Source organism: Camelina sativa, chromosome 4 (genome assembly GCF_000633955.1).
Source record: "Camelina sativa cultivar DH55 chromosome 4, Cs, whole genome shotgun sequence".
In the NCBI taxonomy this organism is placed as follows: Eukaryota; Viridiplantae; Streptophyta; class Magnoliopsida; order Brassicales; family Brassicaceae; genus Camelina; species Camelina sativa.
The window spans coordinates 9,455,884-9,469,356 of NC_025688.1; the positions used below are offsets into that span (position 1 = coordinate 9,455,884).

A 13,473-nucleotide genomic window follows, 5' to 3' on the forward strand; every position below is an offset into this window, starting at 1 on the left:
TCCTCATTTCTCTTGTCAAAATATTCCTAATACATTTTTTCAAAGCATCAGTTATAACAACAAGAAAGGAGCTATATACTTATGATGTAGTAGATACCTTTAAATCAAGAACAGCTTTAACATCCTCAGACTTAAGAATGATCCCGCCAAGACCGTGCTCTAAAGCCTAGAGCCAAGCGTAACACAAGAGTAAAACTCTATTGAATGAAAGTGAAAACGTTGAATTCAACATCAGTAAACTAAAACCAACCTCGAGAAATAGAGTCGCCTCTGAAGAAGTATTTGAAATGGCAAACACTGTTTTCACACTTCCTTGAAGAGCCGCCACTAGATTCTCCGCCGGGATCGACTGCCAAAATGAAACTTCCATTGTTACTAACCAGGTCATTCATATGAGTTCAATCAAAGCCAAGAAAGTTATACCTTCCAGTCTAAGAAATCAAGAACAATATTCTCTGTCTCCTCAGTTTCGATCTTGAGCTTCTGTAGCTCCTCAGGTGTTGATACCTCAAAGACCGAAGCTACAATGCTTCCACTACCATCAGTAACTCCCTTATCTTCAATGAACAATGTATCCATCAACGCAACCGCTGCAAAACCCGTTGAGCATTACTTCAAAACTCATGAAACAAAGCTATAAAACCAAATATGCATTTAGGAAAAAACATAGTTCTGCATTGTTACATGACCAATCATCGGATAGTTTTCGATTGTCTGATGAGAATATAAACGTGTTCCATCCTCGCTCCACCGCAACTGTCATCACTTCTTTGCACTCGGTCCATATCCAAACCTTCTTTGCTCGGCCAAGATTCATAGGCACAGTAGTGGAAGCAGACGTTTTCACAGCAAATCTCTGAGAAAACGTTCTTTTACTAATCAGTTTATGATTCTTCTGATGAGAGCTCCACAATAGTAATCTATCAAGTTCTGATTTTTCTGCATTCTCAACATAGCTCAAGTAAGAAACAAAACACAATGAAGAAACTTGACAAGAACTCACTAAAAATTACTCAATTTTATGCGATTATCTACAAAACCCAGATGAAATTAAAACTCAAATCAAGATTTCAAAAGGCAAACACATGAACTCCAATGTTAATGGTGAATTGGGCAAAATAGTTTACACAACACAGCAAAGAGAAAAAAGACTAACCTTTTCTTAGAGAGAAACAATGGAACTGGTTTGAGGGTTGTATATAAGAAACAGAGGAGACCAAAGACAAAGCCATAACCTTTTGGATCTTTTGTTTCTTCTCTTTCAGACAATGTGTTGGACAATGTGTTGGATCATTTCGGGTTGGCCCAAAAACCGGTCGGGTCTACGGTTTACCTAAAAAAAAACTAAAATAGAGAGAAAAGTAATAGNACGTGTTCCATCCTCGCTCCACCGCAACTGTCATCACTTCTTTGCACTCGGTCCATATCCAAACCTTCTTTGCTCGGCCAAGATTCATAGGCACAGTAGTGGAAGCAGACGTTTTCACAGCAAATCTCTGAGAAAACGTTCTTTTACTAATCAGTTTATGATTCTTCTGATGAGAGCTCCACAATAGTAATCTATCAAGTTCTGATTTTTCTGCATTCTCAACATAGCTCAAGTAAGAAACAAAACACAATGAAGAAACTTGACAAGAACTCACTAAAAATTACTCAATTTTATGCGATTATCTACAAAACCCAGATGAAATTAAAACTCAAATCAAGATTTCAAAAGGCAAACACATGAACTCCAATGTTAATGGTGAATTGGGCAAAATAGTTTACACAACACAGCAAAGAGAAAAAAGACTAACCTTTTCTTAGAGAGAAACAATGGAACTGGTTTGAGGGTTGTATATAAGAAACAGAGGAGACCAAAGACAAAGCCATAACCTTTTGGATCTTTTGTTTCTTCTCTTTCAGACAATGTGTTGGACAATGTGTTGGATCATTTCGGGTTGGCCCAAAAACCGGTCGGGTCTACGGTTTACCTAAAAAAAAACTAAAATAGAGAGAAAAGTAATAGTGTCAATGAATAGTGTTTTCTTTTGAGATTCTTTTGTCTAATGTTATTTTTTTTCCCGAATTTATTTATATAATTAGGGTCAAGTGATTTTTTAGATGAATTTCTTATTTACCAAAGATATATAAACCACAAATTTGAAATTCTGAATTTTAACCTAAATCGTTCGTATCAAAATAAACATATATATGTTACAGCATGTTAGGGGAAAATATTCGACTTATTACAATAAAATGATGAACAACATCATCCTCATTTAAACCACATCATTGCATTTTTATTATTATTCTTATTCTTATTATTATTATTTTTCACATCTGTCATTATAAGTTTTACAAATTATTTTTTATTCTCAAGTTCTCCAAATCCACATGATTGTTCAGAAAATTAAAAACCACTAATAAGTTTGGTTTGCTATTTTTATTCAAAGATGAGTCCATCAAAGTCTCTAAGTCATTGATTTCATAAATCCAAACTTAGTGCTGTCACATCTTCTTTTCCAGTTTATATATATAATAGATCAAGAAGGAAACTTTCCATAATCATATCATCGTCAACCATGAGAAAAGTTTTGTTGTTGTTTCTTTGTGTTATTGTTGTAACAAATTCAAGTCTCAATGTAGTTTTAGCACACGAGATGGTCGTCACTCCTCCAAACACGATCAAAGATATAGAGCCATACATCTCGAATAGAGCTCTTGGGTTTGTATTGAAATTGGAAAACAATTGTCCTATAAGAGAACAACTAAGATCATTCTTTGAGAAGTTAAAGGATCTCTTGAAGTTGGAATCGTCTGTTACGCCACTGATCGAGAACAATGAATCTGATACATTCAAGTTTGATCTAAAATCAAAATCCGAAAATCTCTTGCAAACGATGTTTATGCTTGGGAGAGGACTGGTAAGTTATCGTGAACTAAAATACTCATCCTTTAGAATAACTCAAATAGATGATTTTTTTGATTGATTTTCTGTTTTTATAAGCTTTTTTCTTTTGCTAAAATAATATTATATTTTCAAATCTATGAAAATCTATTCTAACGTAAACAAAAACAAATTATGCATTTTAAACAATTAAAGTTCTAGTCTCATCATATGTTCTTAGACAATGAAGCTAGTGACAAAGTTATGGCTTGAGAACATATGGAACTAATCAATATTTTTCTTTTGTGAATATTCTAGTTGAGTTCAAGTGTAAGAAAGGAGATATTTGAAGTGATGAAATCCCTCACTGAATTACATGCTGCAATTGGTAGAGTTATTATAGAGAAACATATAAAAGGTGACGATGATTCAATGTCTCTTTCGGTGGAACAAAAGAATGCGGTAGAAAACTCGATAACTGAATGGGAACAAACGATTACCCGAATCGTGAAGATTGTTGTAGAAGTTAAATCAAAAGGTTCAACTGAGGCTGCGGTGCATGAAAGCAATACTTCTGAACACAAAAATGTTTCAATGGATAGTAACATGGTGGATACCAATGGAGAAGATTCAGAATCCACTCAAGAAAAAGCATATGGCATTAAAAGAAGTTATGGAGGCGATGTATCAATGGAGACTCAAGAAGGAAATAAGGGAGAAGATGTTAAAGAAGGTAATTTTGTTTCTAAGAATGACGAAACAAAAGTCATTAAAGATGAAAATGCAAACTCTAATATTGAGAAGGAAATAGAGGGACAAGGTGAAAATTTGGGTGACTCGACCAATGATAAGAATTTGGAAACTAAAGAAGATGTCAAGTCTGAGGTACAAGCTAAAAATGATGGAAGTTCCGTGACAGAAAATTTGGAAGAAGCTCAAAAAAACAACAGAGGTTCAACAATGGATATGAATTTGGAGAACAAAGGAAGTGGGGATGAGGCTAAAGATAATAAAATGGTAAATGCTACAACAAATGATGAAGATCAAAAGATTGAAGAGACTCAAGAAAACAATGGAGAATTAGAGAAGGATAAGAACTTGGAAAACAACGTAGGCAATAAAATTCTAAAGGGAAATGGATCAACAAAGAAGAACACAACTAATGAAATTTCTATTGAAGAAAAGCGAGAAGAGACTCAAAAAAGTCATGAAATTTCTATGAAAGAAAAGCAAGAAGAGACTCAAAGAAGTCATGAAATTTATATGAACAAAGAAACAATCAAAGATAAAAATAAAAATTTGAACAAAGAGAAGGGAACAAATTTTCAAGGAGAAAGTATTGAAGACTTAACAAAGGGTACAATTTCGAATGACAAAAAAAATGTTACATCAGAGGTAAATTCTAATGGTACAAATGAGAGCTATCAAGAGGATCAAGGAAATGCTGGAGTTTCAACAAAAGATAAGAACCTAGGAGCTGATGGGGAGAAAAAATATGATAAATCAGTAGAGGTTATGAAAAACGAAGACTATACAAAAAAACAAAGGGAAGAGAATCAAGGAAACAATGAAGGATCAATGAAAAATGAGAACTTAGAAAACAAAGAAGATAAGAAAGAATCAAAGGACGATCAACCAATAGAGACAAAGACAAATAATGAAACATCTAAGGAAGAAAAAGATGAACATAGGCAAGGAGGTCATGATATTTCCATGAATGGTAAGATAATGGAGAATAAAAGTGGAAATGCATATTCTAACAAGGAGAAGGAAGTACATGTTGGAGACTCAACTAATGGCAACAATATAGAGAGTAAAGATGACGCTAAGTTGGAGGCTGAGTTAAACAAAAATAATGGAGGTTCTAGGAAGGAGAAGGGAGAAGAGGGACAAGGGACAAACGAAGGTTCACTGAATAATAAGAACTTGGAGACCCAAGTAAGTCAAACTGATTTAAAGGATGATAAGTCGGTTGCGGATAAAGAAAATTTGAGAAGTTCTATGAAAGAAAATCAAGAAGAAGCTCAAAGAAATGAGAGAGATAAGAAAGAAGCTAGCGATGATAAGTCAGCAGAAATTAAGGGAAAGAATAAGGAGTCTAGTAAAAATAAGTCAATAAAGACTAATGAAAATAAGAAAAATAATAGAGAAGATTTTGTTCACGGAAAAAAAAAAGAGTCCAAGACGTTAGAAACTGGAGAAAAGAAAGAATTTAAAGACGTAAAATTAGTAAAAGCTAAGGAAACTAAAGAAATTTCCATGAAAGAAAACCGAGAAAAGAGTCAAGGAAGTAGTAGTGGCGGCCTTAGTAAAGAAGATAACAAAGAAGAAAAGAAAGAGTCAAAGAACTATCAAACAGGCAAAAAAAAGGCAAATAAAGAAAAACAAGAAAGTGCTCAAGAAAATACTAGAGTGCATACAAAGATAGATAATGAAAAAGATAGTAAAAATTTAAAGGATGATAAATCAGTGGAGACAAAAGCAAATAAAGAAAATTTCGTGAAGAAAAAGCAAGAGCAAGCTCAAAGAAATGACATAGGTTCAACAAAAGTAAAGGATTTCAGTTCTGAAGATGCAAGGTTAAAAAAGAATACAAAAGAAGATAAAGGTTCTAGTAATGACATAGATATAGATGTTAAAAATAGAAGCGGAGAGTCAACAAAACACAAGAAAGAAAAAAAGAAAGACATAAAGAAAGAAGAGAAAAAAGATACAACAACTGATGTAAAGTCAAAGGATAAAAGAAAAGATAATCATGAGCATGAAAAGTCTAGAAAGAGTATTTTGAAGAAACAAAAAGAAGATAAAAAGGAAAAGAAAGAGTCTGGAGATAATATATTAAAGAATAAAGAGAAGAAAGGATATGAAGATAATAAATTGAAGATAAAAGACGAAAGTAAAACAGAGAATACTAATTCGAAAGATTACAAGAAAAAAGAGGAAAATAAAAAAGAGAAGCAAGATTTTGAAAGCAATATATTGAAGAAACAAAACGAAGATATTAAAGAGAAGGGAGAGTTTGGTGATGTTAAATCAAAGAATAAAGAGAAGAAAGAATGGGACAAAAAAGAGAAGAAGGAACACATGAACAATAGATCAAAGATAAAAGAGGAGAATAAACAGAAGAAAACAAATTCAAAAGATTACAAGTCAAAGAGAAAAGAAGAAGATAAAAACAAGAAGATAAATTTTGAACATAAGAACAAAGAGAAGAAAGACTCCAAAGACCATAAATCTAAGGAAAAGAAAGAAGAAAAACAAGAGAAGAAAGAATTCAAAGATCGTAAAGCTAATAAAAATGAAGTCGAAAAGAAAGAGAAGAAAGAATCAGAAAACCATAAATCAAAGAAAAAGGAGAAAGAGAACAACAAATATGAAAATACCTTAAAAGAGAAACATGAAGCAAATAAAAAGGAAAAGAATGAATATGAAGAGAAGAAATCAATGATAAAAGAGAAGAAAGAGTTTAAGGATCACAATATGAAGAAAAACGAAGAAAAGAAAATAGTAACGAAANTTTCAATGGAAAAAACTTTTAAAGCTAATCATACAGATGATAAAAGTCAAGAAGACTATAAGACAAATGAAACTAATGGAGGTAAAGAAGTAAATATGGAAGAAGGTTCTAAAGATGATAAAAAAGTTAAAGCAAATGGAGGTAAAGAAGATTCAATGGAGGAAAAATCTAAAGATAGAGGTACAAATTCGATGAAAAATACATCTGAAGATAGTAATATAGTTGATACCAGTGGAGATAAAAAAGNAGAAGAAGAAGTCTCAAGACGGTAAATCATTGAAGAATGAAGATATTAAAAAAAAGAAGAAAGAAAATAAAAATATAGAAGATAAAAGCGTAATGACAGATGTTAAAAATAGTGAATCAAAGAAAAAAGAAAAGAAAAATTCCATACACAACCAACAGAAGAAAAAAGAACAAGATAAGAAAGAGTCTAACAACAAAATTACGAAGAAAAATGAGGAAGATAGAAAGAAGAAAACAATATTTGAAGCAAAAAATAAGAAACGAGAAGAAAATGAAGAGAAGAAGGAAGAGTCTCAAGACAATAAATCAAAACACAGTAAAAAACACATTGGAAACTCAAAGCAAGGAGGATTTCAGTCAAATACAGAATACTCGATGAAAGAAAAGGAAGACAAGAAAGAATCTAAGAATTTCGAGTCAAGAGAAACAGAAAAACAAAAGAAAAATCATGGGCAAGAAAAGAAAGTTGGGATTCAAGTTAGTAACAAAGATTCTGAAAAGAATAAAAAGAAGACGAAAGAAGATAACAAAGTATCTAAACATGGTAAATCAGAAAAATATGAGAAAGAAATGGAAGCAACAACTCAAAGAGATAATAAGAAAGCTAAGAAAGAAATGCAAGCGGATGATCAAGTAAAGGGTGAAGAATCTTTGGAATATAAGAAAGGAAAGAGTAAAGAAGATAATGAAGACAAAGTCGGTAAAGAAAAAAATGAACATTTTAAAAAAAAATCTGGAAAGATGATCGAAGATAAGGAGACATTAGATAAAAAGATAGAAGATACAAAATCAAAGAAAAAGCAAGAAGATAGTAAAGCTTCCTCGATGAAAAAACATGAAGGGGTTCAAGAAGCCAATAAGGAATCAAATATCAGTGAGAAGAAATTGCAAAATGAGTCTAGTGATGATGCGTCTAAAGAAAATGATGAAGCCTTAATGAAGCAAAAAAAAATTGATGAGGGTGACACAAATATTAAAAAATCAAAGGGAAAAACTAAAGAAACTAACAGAGATTTAGTAAATGGTACGAGTATAGAGGTTAGAGGAGAAAACAAAGAGTCCAGAGATGGTAAAAGAATTGAATCTTATCAAAGTAAAAACAATTCCATAGAAGAAGTTTCCAATGATGGTAAGAAAGTTGAAATCAAAGGAGGTAAAGAAAGTTCTTTAAAAGAAGGCTCCAAAGACAGCATTAGAGGTAAGGAAGAAAATTCCAAAGCTGATAAGAAGAATGAACATAACAAAGCTAAAAGAGATTTTAATGAAAGAGGTTCTAAAGATGGTAATACAACTGAAATCAATGAAGGTAAAGAAGATTCCATGAATAAAGATTCTAAAAATGGAATGTTAGTTGAGACAAGTGGAGGCAAAAATCACAGAGAAGAAGGTTCTGTAGATGATAAGACAACGAACATCAATGGAAACAAAAAAGATTTGAAAGATGGTAACATAGTTGAAATAAGTATAGGTACAAATTCCACATACGAAAGTTCTAAAGGTGGTAGTACAGTGAAAACCAATGGAGGTAAAGATGTTTCAATGGAAAAAACTTTTAAAGCTAATCATATAGATGATAAAGGTCAAGAAGACTATAAGACAAATGAAACTAATGGAGGTAAAGAAGTAAATATGGAAGAAGGTTCTAAAGATGATAAAAAAGTTAAAGCAAATGGAGGTAAAGAAGATTCAATGGAGGAAAAATCTAAAGATAGAGGTACAAATTCGATGAAAAATACATCTGAAGATAGTAATATAGTTGATACCAGTGGAGATAAAAAAGATTTCATAAAAGAAAATTCTGAAGACGCTAAGAGAGCTGAAACCAATGGAGGTAAAAATGTTTCAGTAGAAGAAAATTCTAAAGATGGTAATATAAATGAAGTGCATAAAGGTCAAGAAGACTCTACAAATAAAGGTTTCAAAGAAGGTAAGTCAGATGAAATTAATGGAGGTAAAGAAGTAACTATGGAAGAAGGTTCTAATGATGATAAAACAACTGGAATAATTGGAGGTAAAGACAATTCAATGGAGGAAAAATCTAAGGATAGTGCGACAGAAAATTTAAATGGAGCTACAAATTTGACGGCAGATGGTAAGATAGTTGAAGCCAATGGAGTGAGAGAAGATTCTAAAAATGGTAACATAAATGAAACAAGCGTTACNCAAAGCAAGGAGGATTTCAGTCAAATACAGAATACTCGATGAAAGAAAAGGAAGACAAGAAAGAATCTAAGAATTTCGAGTCAAGAGAAACAGAAAAACAAAAGAAAAATCATGGGCAAGAAAAGAAAGTTGGGATTCAAGTTAGTAACAAAGATTCTGAAAAGAATAAAAAGAAGACGAAAGAAGATAACAAAGTATCTAAACATGGTAAATCAGAAAAATATGAGAAAGAAATGGAAGCAACAACTCAAAGAGATAATAAGAAAGCTAAGAAAGAAATGCAAGCGGATGATCAAGTAAAGGGTGAAGAATCTTTGGAATATAAGAAAGGAAAGAGTAAAGAAGATAATGAAGACAAAGTCGGTAAAGAAAAAAATGAACATTTTAAAAAAAAATCTGGAAAGATGATCGAAGATAAGGAGACATTAGATAAAAAGATAGAAGATACAAAATCAAAGAAAAAGCAAGAAGATAGTAAAGCTTCCTCGATGAAAAAACATGAAGGGGTTCAAGAAGCCAATAAGGAATCAAATATCAGTGAGAAGAAATTGCAAAATGAGTCTAGTGATGATGCGTCTAAAGAAAATGATGAAGCCTTAATGAAGCAAAAAAAAATTGATGAGGGTGACACAAATATTAAAAAATCAAAGGGAAAAACTAAAGAAACTAACAGAGATTTAGTAAATGGTACGAGTATAGAGGTTAGAGGAGAAAACAAAGAGTCCAGAGATGGTAAAAGAATTGAATCTTATCAAAGTAAAAACAATTCCATAGAAGAAGTTTCCAATGATGGTAAGAAAGTTGAAATCAAAGGAGGTAAAGAAAGTTCTTTAAAAGAAGGCTCCAAAGACAGCATTAGAGGTAAGGAAGAAAATTCCAAAGCTGNTTCTTTCAGAAACTTAAAGATTACATGAAATACTTGTGTCCAGTCTCTTCAACATTAAAAGCAAAAGACTCAAGCTCTTACATGTCTGAAATGGTAAATATGGCCACAAAACTCTCAGATGCTATGGCTGTCTTGCAAGCCAAGAAAAGTGGGTCAGGACAGGTGAGTTAATTAAATACAATACTCATAAAAAATTATAGAAATTACAANGATGATAAGACAACGAACATCAATGGAAACAAAAAAGATTTGAAAGATGGTAACATAGTTGAAATAAGTATAGGTACAAATTCCACATACGAAAGTTCTAAAGGTGGTAGTACAGTGAAAACCAATGGAGGTAAAGATGTTTCAATGGAAAAAACTTTTAAAGCTAATCATATAGATGATAAAGNCTTTAATTTATTTATTAAACAGATGAAAACAACACTACAAGGATATCAAGAAGAAGTGATGAAGACTCTAAACATCTTACAATCAGTTATGACCAAAGCCATATCTGAAAAACAAACTACGAGCGGTGGTTTGTTCACGCTCACACTATCACAACAAGAAGCAATCAAGGAGATATTGTTGAAATGGGAACAAGTTATGTCTCAATTTGTGAAAGTTGCAACAGAAAGTGAGAAACAATTTTCAATCGAGATTTCAACCGGAAATGGCTATCACATGAAGAAGAGTTCTAACTCTAGTTCGAGCTCAAGTTCGATTTCGAGTTCAACTTCAAGTTCAAATTTGGACTTCCAGGTCAACGGTGAAACTTTAAAGGGACTGGATATGGATGGTTAGATAGTACATATATAAATAATAAACTCTAAAATAATATTATTTATGATTAATTAAAAAATATTTTTAACTGTAAATTAAATCCAAAACGTTTTGAGGTTTAGACTTTTATAAAAGAATGTAAATGTGGATGCAAATCATACATTTTTCTTTGGCCCGTCCCGTAGCTAACATTGGTAAAGCAAAAGCTTTAGACAGCAACTAATATAATGGAACTTACAAGATCATTTTTGAAAAGTTTTTGTGGTGCAGTGGTCAACACTTTCATTTATTTCCAAAATTTTCCGAGTTTGAACTTGGCAAATACGTGTTTGATATAACTTCTTTTTATGTTTAATGGTGAGTAAAACTATTTTTGTTTTAGGCATCCAATAAAATTGGGCCGACCTTGATTCTTGTCATGTATGTGTAAAAACAAAAAGTCTCATTAGTCATTCATATGATCACATGTTTTATGTATTTAGGACATAAATAATTTTGCATGTTTTATGTGGTTAATGATTTTCTTTGGATATGTATATTTTGTTCATTTTTTTTGGTGTTTTCTAATCCTGCCAAATCATATGCATAAAAAATCCAATGTTTTTAGACGAACGAGAAAATCTTAGCGCATAATGCAGAGATTAAGCGGGGAGAAAAAAACACTTGGAATAGCGTAGAGAACACAAAGTTCACATAATCGATGCTGAGACAGTTTGGTGAATCTTAATAATTTCAGTTTTTTTCATATTAAAATTAGTAAAAATTACTCAGTTTGAAACAAATTTGCCCAAAAATTACTGGTTTAAACCCCAAATGAGTTAGAGAACTAGATTGACACAAATATTGTGTTAAAAGTCCAAAAAACCTTACCCCATTCAATTAGGAAATTTGTATTATTTTTGATTTGAGTAAAAATCATAAAATTATATCATAATCCATTTTTTTAATATTATTTTCATTCTAAGTTAGGGGTTTTAGAACCGACATTCTTATTTTTGGATTCTCCGCCGTAAGACAATGTTTTTGTCGCCGTCGAGGAATTTTCTTTTTCCGGCGTTGGAGAGTTGCATCTTCTCATTCTTTCCTTCGCCGTGGGTCTTTGTGGGTCTGGGTTTGCGATTGAAGAGGTTCTCGGTTTGCGATTCAAGTGGGTTAATCGTCGAGTATCTTTGTCTTCTCTGCCAGCTTAATCGCCTCTGCGTTTGCATCGCCGGCCACTACTGTTCTTCTTCCAGCCAAAACTTCTTAATTGGTGAGTTTATTCTTAATTCATCTGATTTAAATTTGCATGCCGATTGTTAAATTCTGTTTTTCAATGTTTGTCAACATCATCGGATTAACAAATGAACTTCTTGTATTCGACATCGGATTGCATAAGTTTCTTTGGATTTAGTTGTTAATTTTTGTGATAAAAGGTGATGTGATCGAATTTTATTCTCCCTTTCACAATGTGTGAAATCAATTTTTTTTTTTGTTTTAGGCTTGATAGCGATACTGTTTTGTTAGAAAACAATAGAACGTAGAAAGTACTAGGTAGATGAGGTTGCAATAGAGGATCACAATTTTCTGTGATAGGATAGTTTAATAGAACCAAATATTTAATCTAAAATGAGAAATTGTGATCCTACTAACGAATTCAACATCTATCCGATTTCTTTGTATGTTACTAAATATTGTTTGCATATAAGTATGCTGTGTTTCCATGTTATATTACTTATAAATGTAGTATTTTGTTTTTTTAAGGAATGGCGTCATCCTCCGAAGTCTCCAAATATCCTCCTCCACTATATGTAGATGGAAAATCGCCTTTGCAGAGTAGGAGCATGAACCACAACTGTTTTCTATCAAAAATAGGACCCTTGAAAGAAGGATTAGGGTCGGATGTGTGGGAATCTTTGGAGAAATCATCCCTTGGAGTTTTTTTAAAGCTTACTGAATTGTCGTACACATGGTGCGCAAAGAATGTTCATTACTTGCTCACGCATCAGCTGAGAGTCAACAACTTCCATGAGGTTTGGTCGTTGATTGATGATAGGCCCATCAGATTTTATTTGAATGAATTTGCACATATAACAGGCTTGAATTGTGATCCATTTGACGTGTCAGACCACTTCGAAGCTGATCATCATGAGTTCTGGGCAAAAATGAAATTAGAAAAAAACACTGAAGGTCCAAAGTTTAATGAGCTGCTAAAGGTGGTTGATTTTTGCAAGACATGGTCTCCTGAGGAGAGAACCATGGTTGGTAGGTTATGTTTACTATCTGTTTGTGTACATGGTCTTCATAGTGGATCTAGCATCCCCTTGGCATCCGCTAAAAGAGTGTTGGATCCGGTGGCTTTTGAGAAATATCCATGGGGTAGAGTGGCGTTTACTAGTTTAGTAAATTCTCTCAAGACTGTTGCCTTTGACAAATCATCATACACGATACAACGATGTGTTCATGCGTTATTGATTTGGTTGTACGAGAGTGTTCCAGGCGTAGGAGAAGCTTGTGGTTTGAGAAGGTTAGAATCGGCTGGTGTTCCACTACTTAACTGGCAATCTTCTAGGAAACATATCAATTTTAAAGAATTCATTGAAAAAGAGAAGAAAGAGCATGGACAGGTTAGTTTAAAAGATTTTGTTATTGCAACAGTTTCATATTTTGTTGTACCATGTTTATAAGAGTCAATGTTGCATCTGAGTTTTTAACCCCCCTTTAAAGTTCAAATACTTATTGCTTTTTCTCTTGTAGGTCCGTGTTAGGCATATGCTTCCAGTTTCAGAGGATGATCTGTATCCTACATGGTGCGACGCGGATGACAACAAGGATCCAGACCTTGAAAACTTGATTGAAGATATTTTTCACAATCGTCTAAGAGACAATGCTTGGGAAGGATTCAAAACAGTGAATGTGAGGAAGAATAAACGAAAAGTAGAAGCTGGTAAAGATGGTGAGATCAGAAGTAGTCAAAAGGAAAAGAAGTTGAAAGAGGCTCACTCTTATGATGATGAACAAGCAGAAGTTCCAGACATGAAGGAG

General features: G+C 32.8%; 3 protein-coding genes across 8 annotated transcripts in view; 2 read left to right on the plus strand and 1 right to left on the minus strand.

The window, feature by feature from the left end:
* LOC104780164 (3-dehydroquinate synthase homolog) overlaps positions 1 to 1,962 on the minus strand; it is a 4,219-nt gene extending 2,257 nt beyond the window's left edge. For 2 of the 6 annotated variants that reach the window (XM_010504646.2, XM_010504645.2), the window contains exons 1-5: positions 1,157 to 1,304; positions 685 to 939; positions 424 to 590; positions 251 to 349; positions 98 to 166 (exon numbers count right to left, since the gene is read on the minus strand). In XM_010504646.2, the coding sequence (XP_010502948.1) occupies positions 98 to 166; positions 251 to 349; positions 424 to 590; positions 685 to 939; positions 1,157 to 1,232 (666 nt within the window). In that variant the 5' untranslated portion in view covers positions 1,233 to 1,304. Of the gene's footprint in view, positions 1 to 97; positions 167 to 250; positions 350 to 423; positions 591 to 684; positions 940 to 1,156; positions 1,305 to 1,381; positions 1,580 to 1,796 lie in introns of those variants that run through there. The other 4 variants (XM_019244588.1, XM_019244586.1, XM_019244587.1 and 1 more) reach the window with 4 other exon arrangements.
* Positions 2,266 to 10,615, plus strand: LOC104783706 (uncharacterized protein DDB_G0290685-like). The gene is made up of 5 exons (XM_019244081.1): positions 2,266 to 2,906; positions 3,188 to 6,043; positions 7,620 to 8,769; positions 9,662 to 9,843; positions 10,099 to 10,615. The coding sequence occupies exons 1-5, from the start codon at positions 2,565 to 2,567 to the stop codon at positions 10,468 to 10,470; spliced, it is 4,902 nt and encodes a 1,633-aa protein (XP_019099626.1). The 5' UTR covers positions 2,266 to 2,564; the 3' UTR covers positions 10,471 to 10,615.
* The window catches only part of LOC104780165, a 6,031-nt gene continuing 3,986 nt past the window's right edge, over positions 11,429 to 13,473 (plus strand). Inside the window, exons 1-3 of the mRNA XM_010504648.1 lie at positions 11,429 to 11,701; positions 12,193 to 13,055; positions 13,186 to 13,464. Of these exons, the coding sequence (XP_010502950.1) occupies positions 11,467 to 11,701; positions 12,193 to 13,055; positions 13,186 to 13,464 (1,377 nt within the window). The 5' untranslated portion in view covers positions 11,429 to 11,466. The remainder of the gene's footprint in view (positions 11,702 to 12,192; positions 13,056 to 13,185; positions 13,465 to 13,473) is intronic.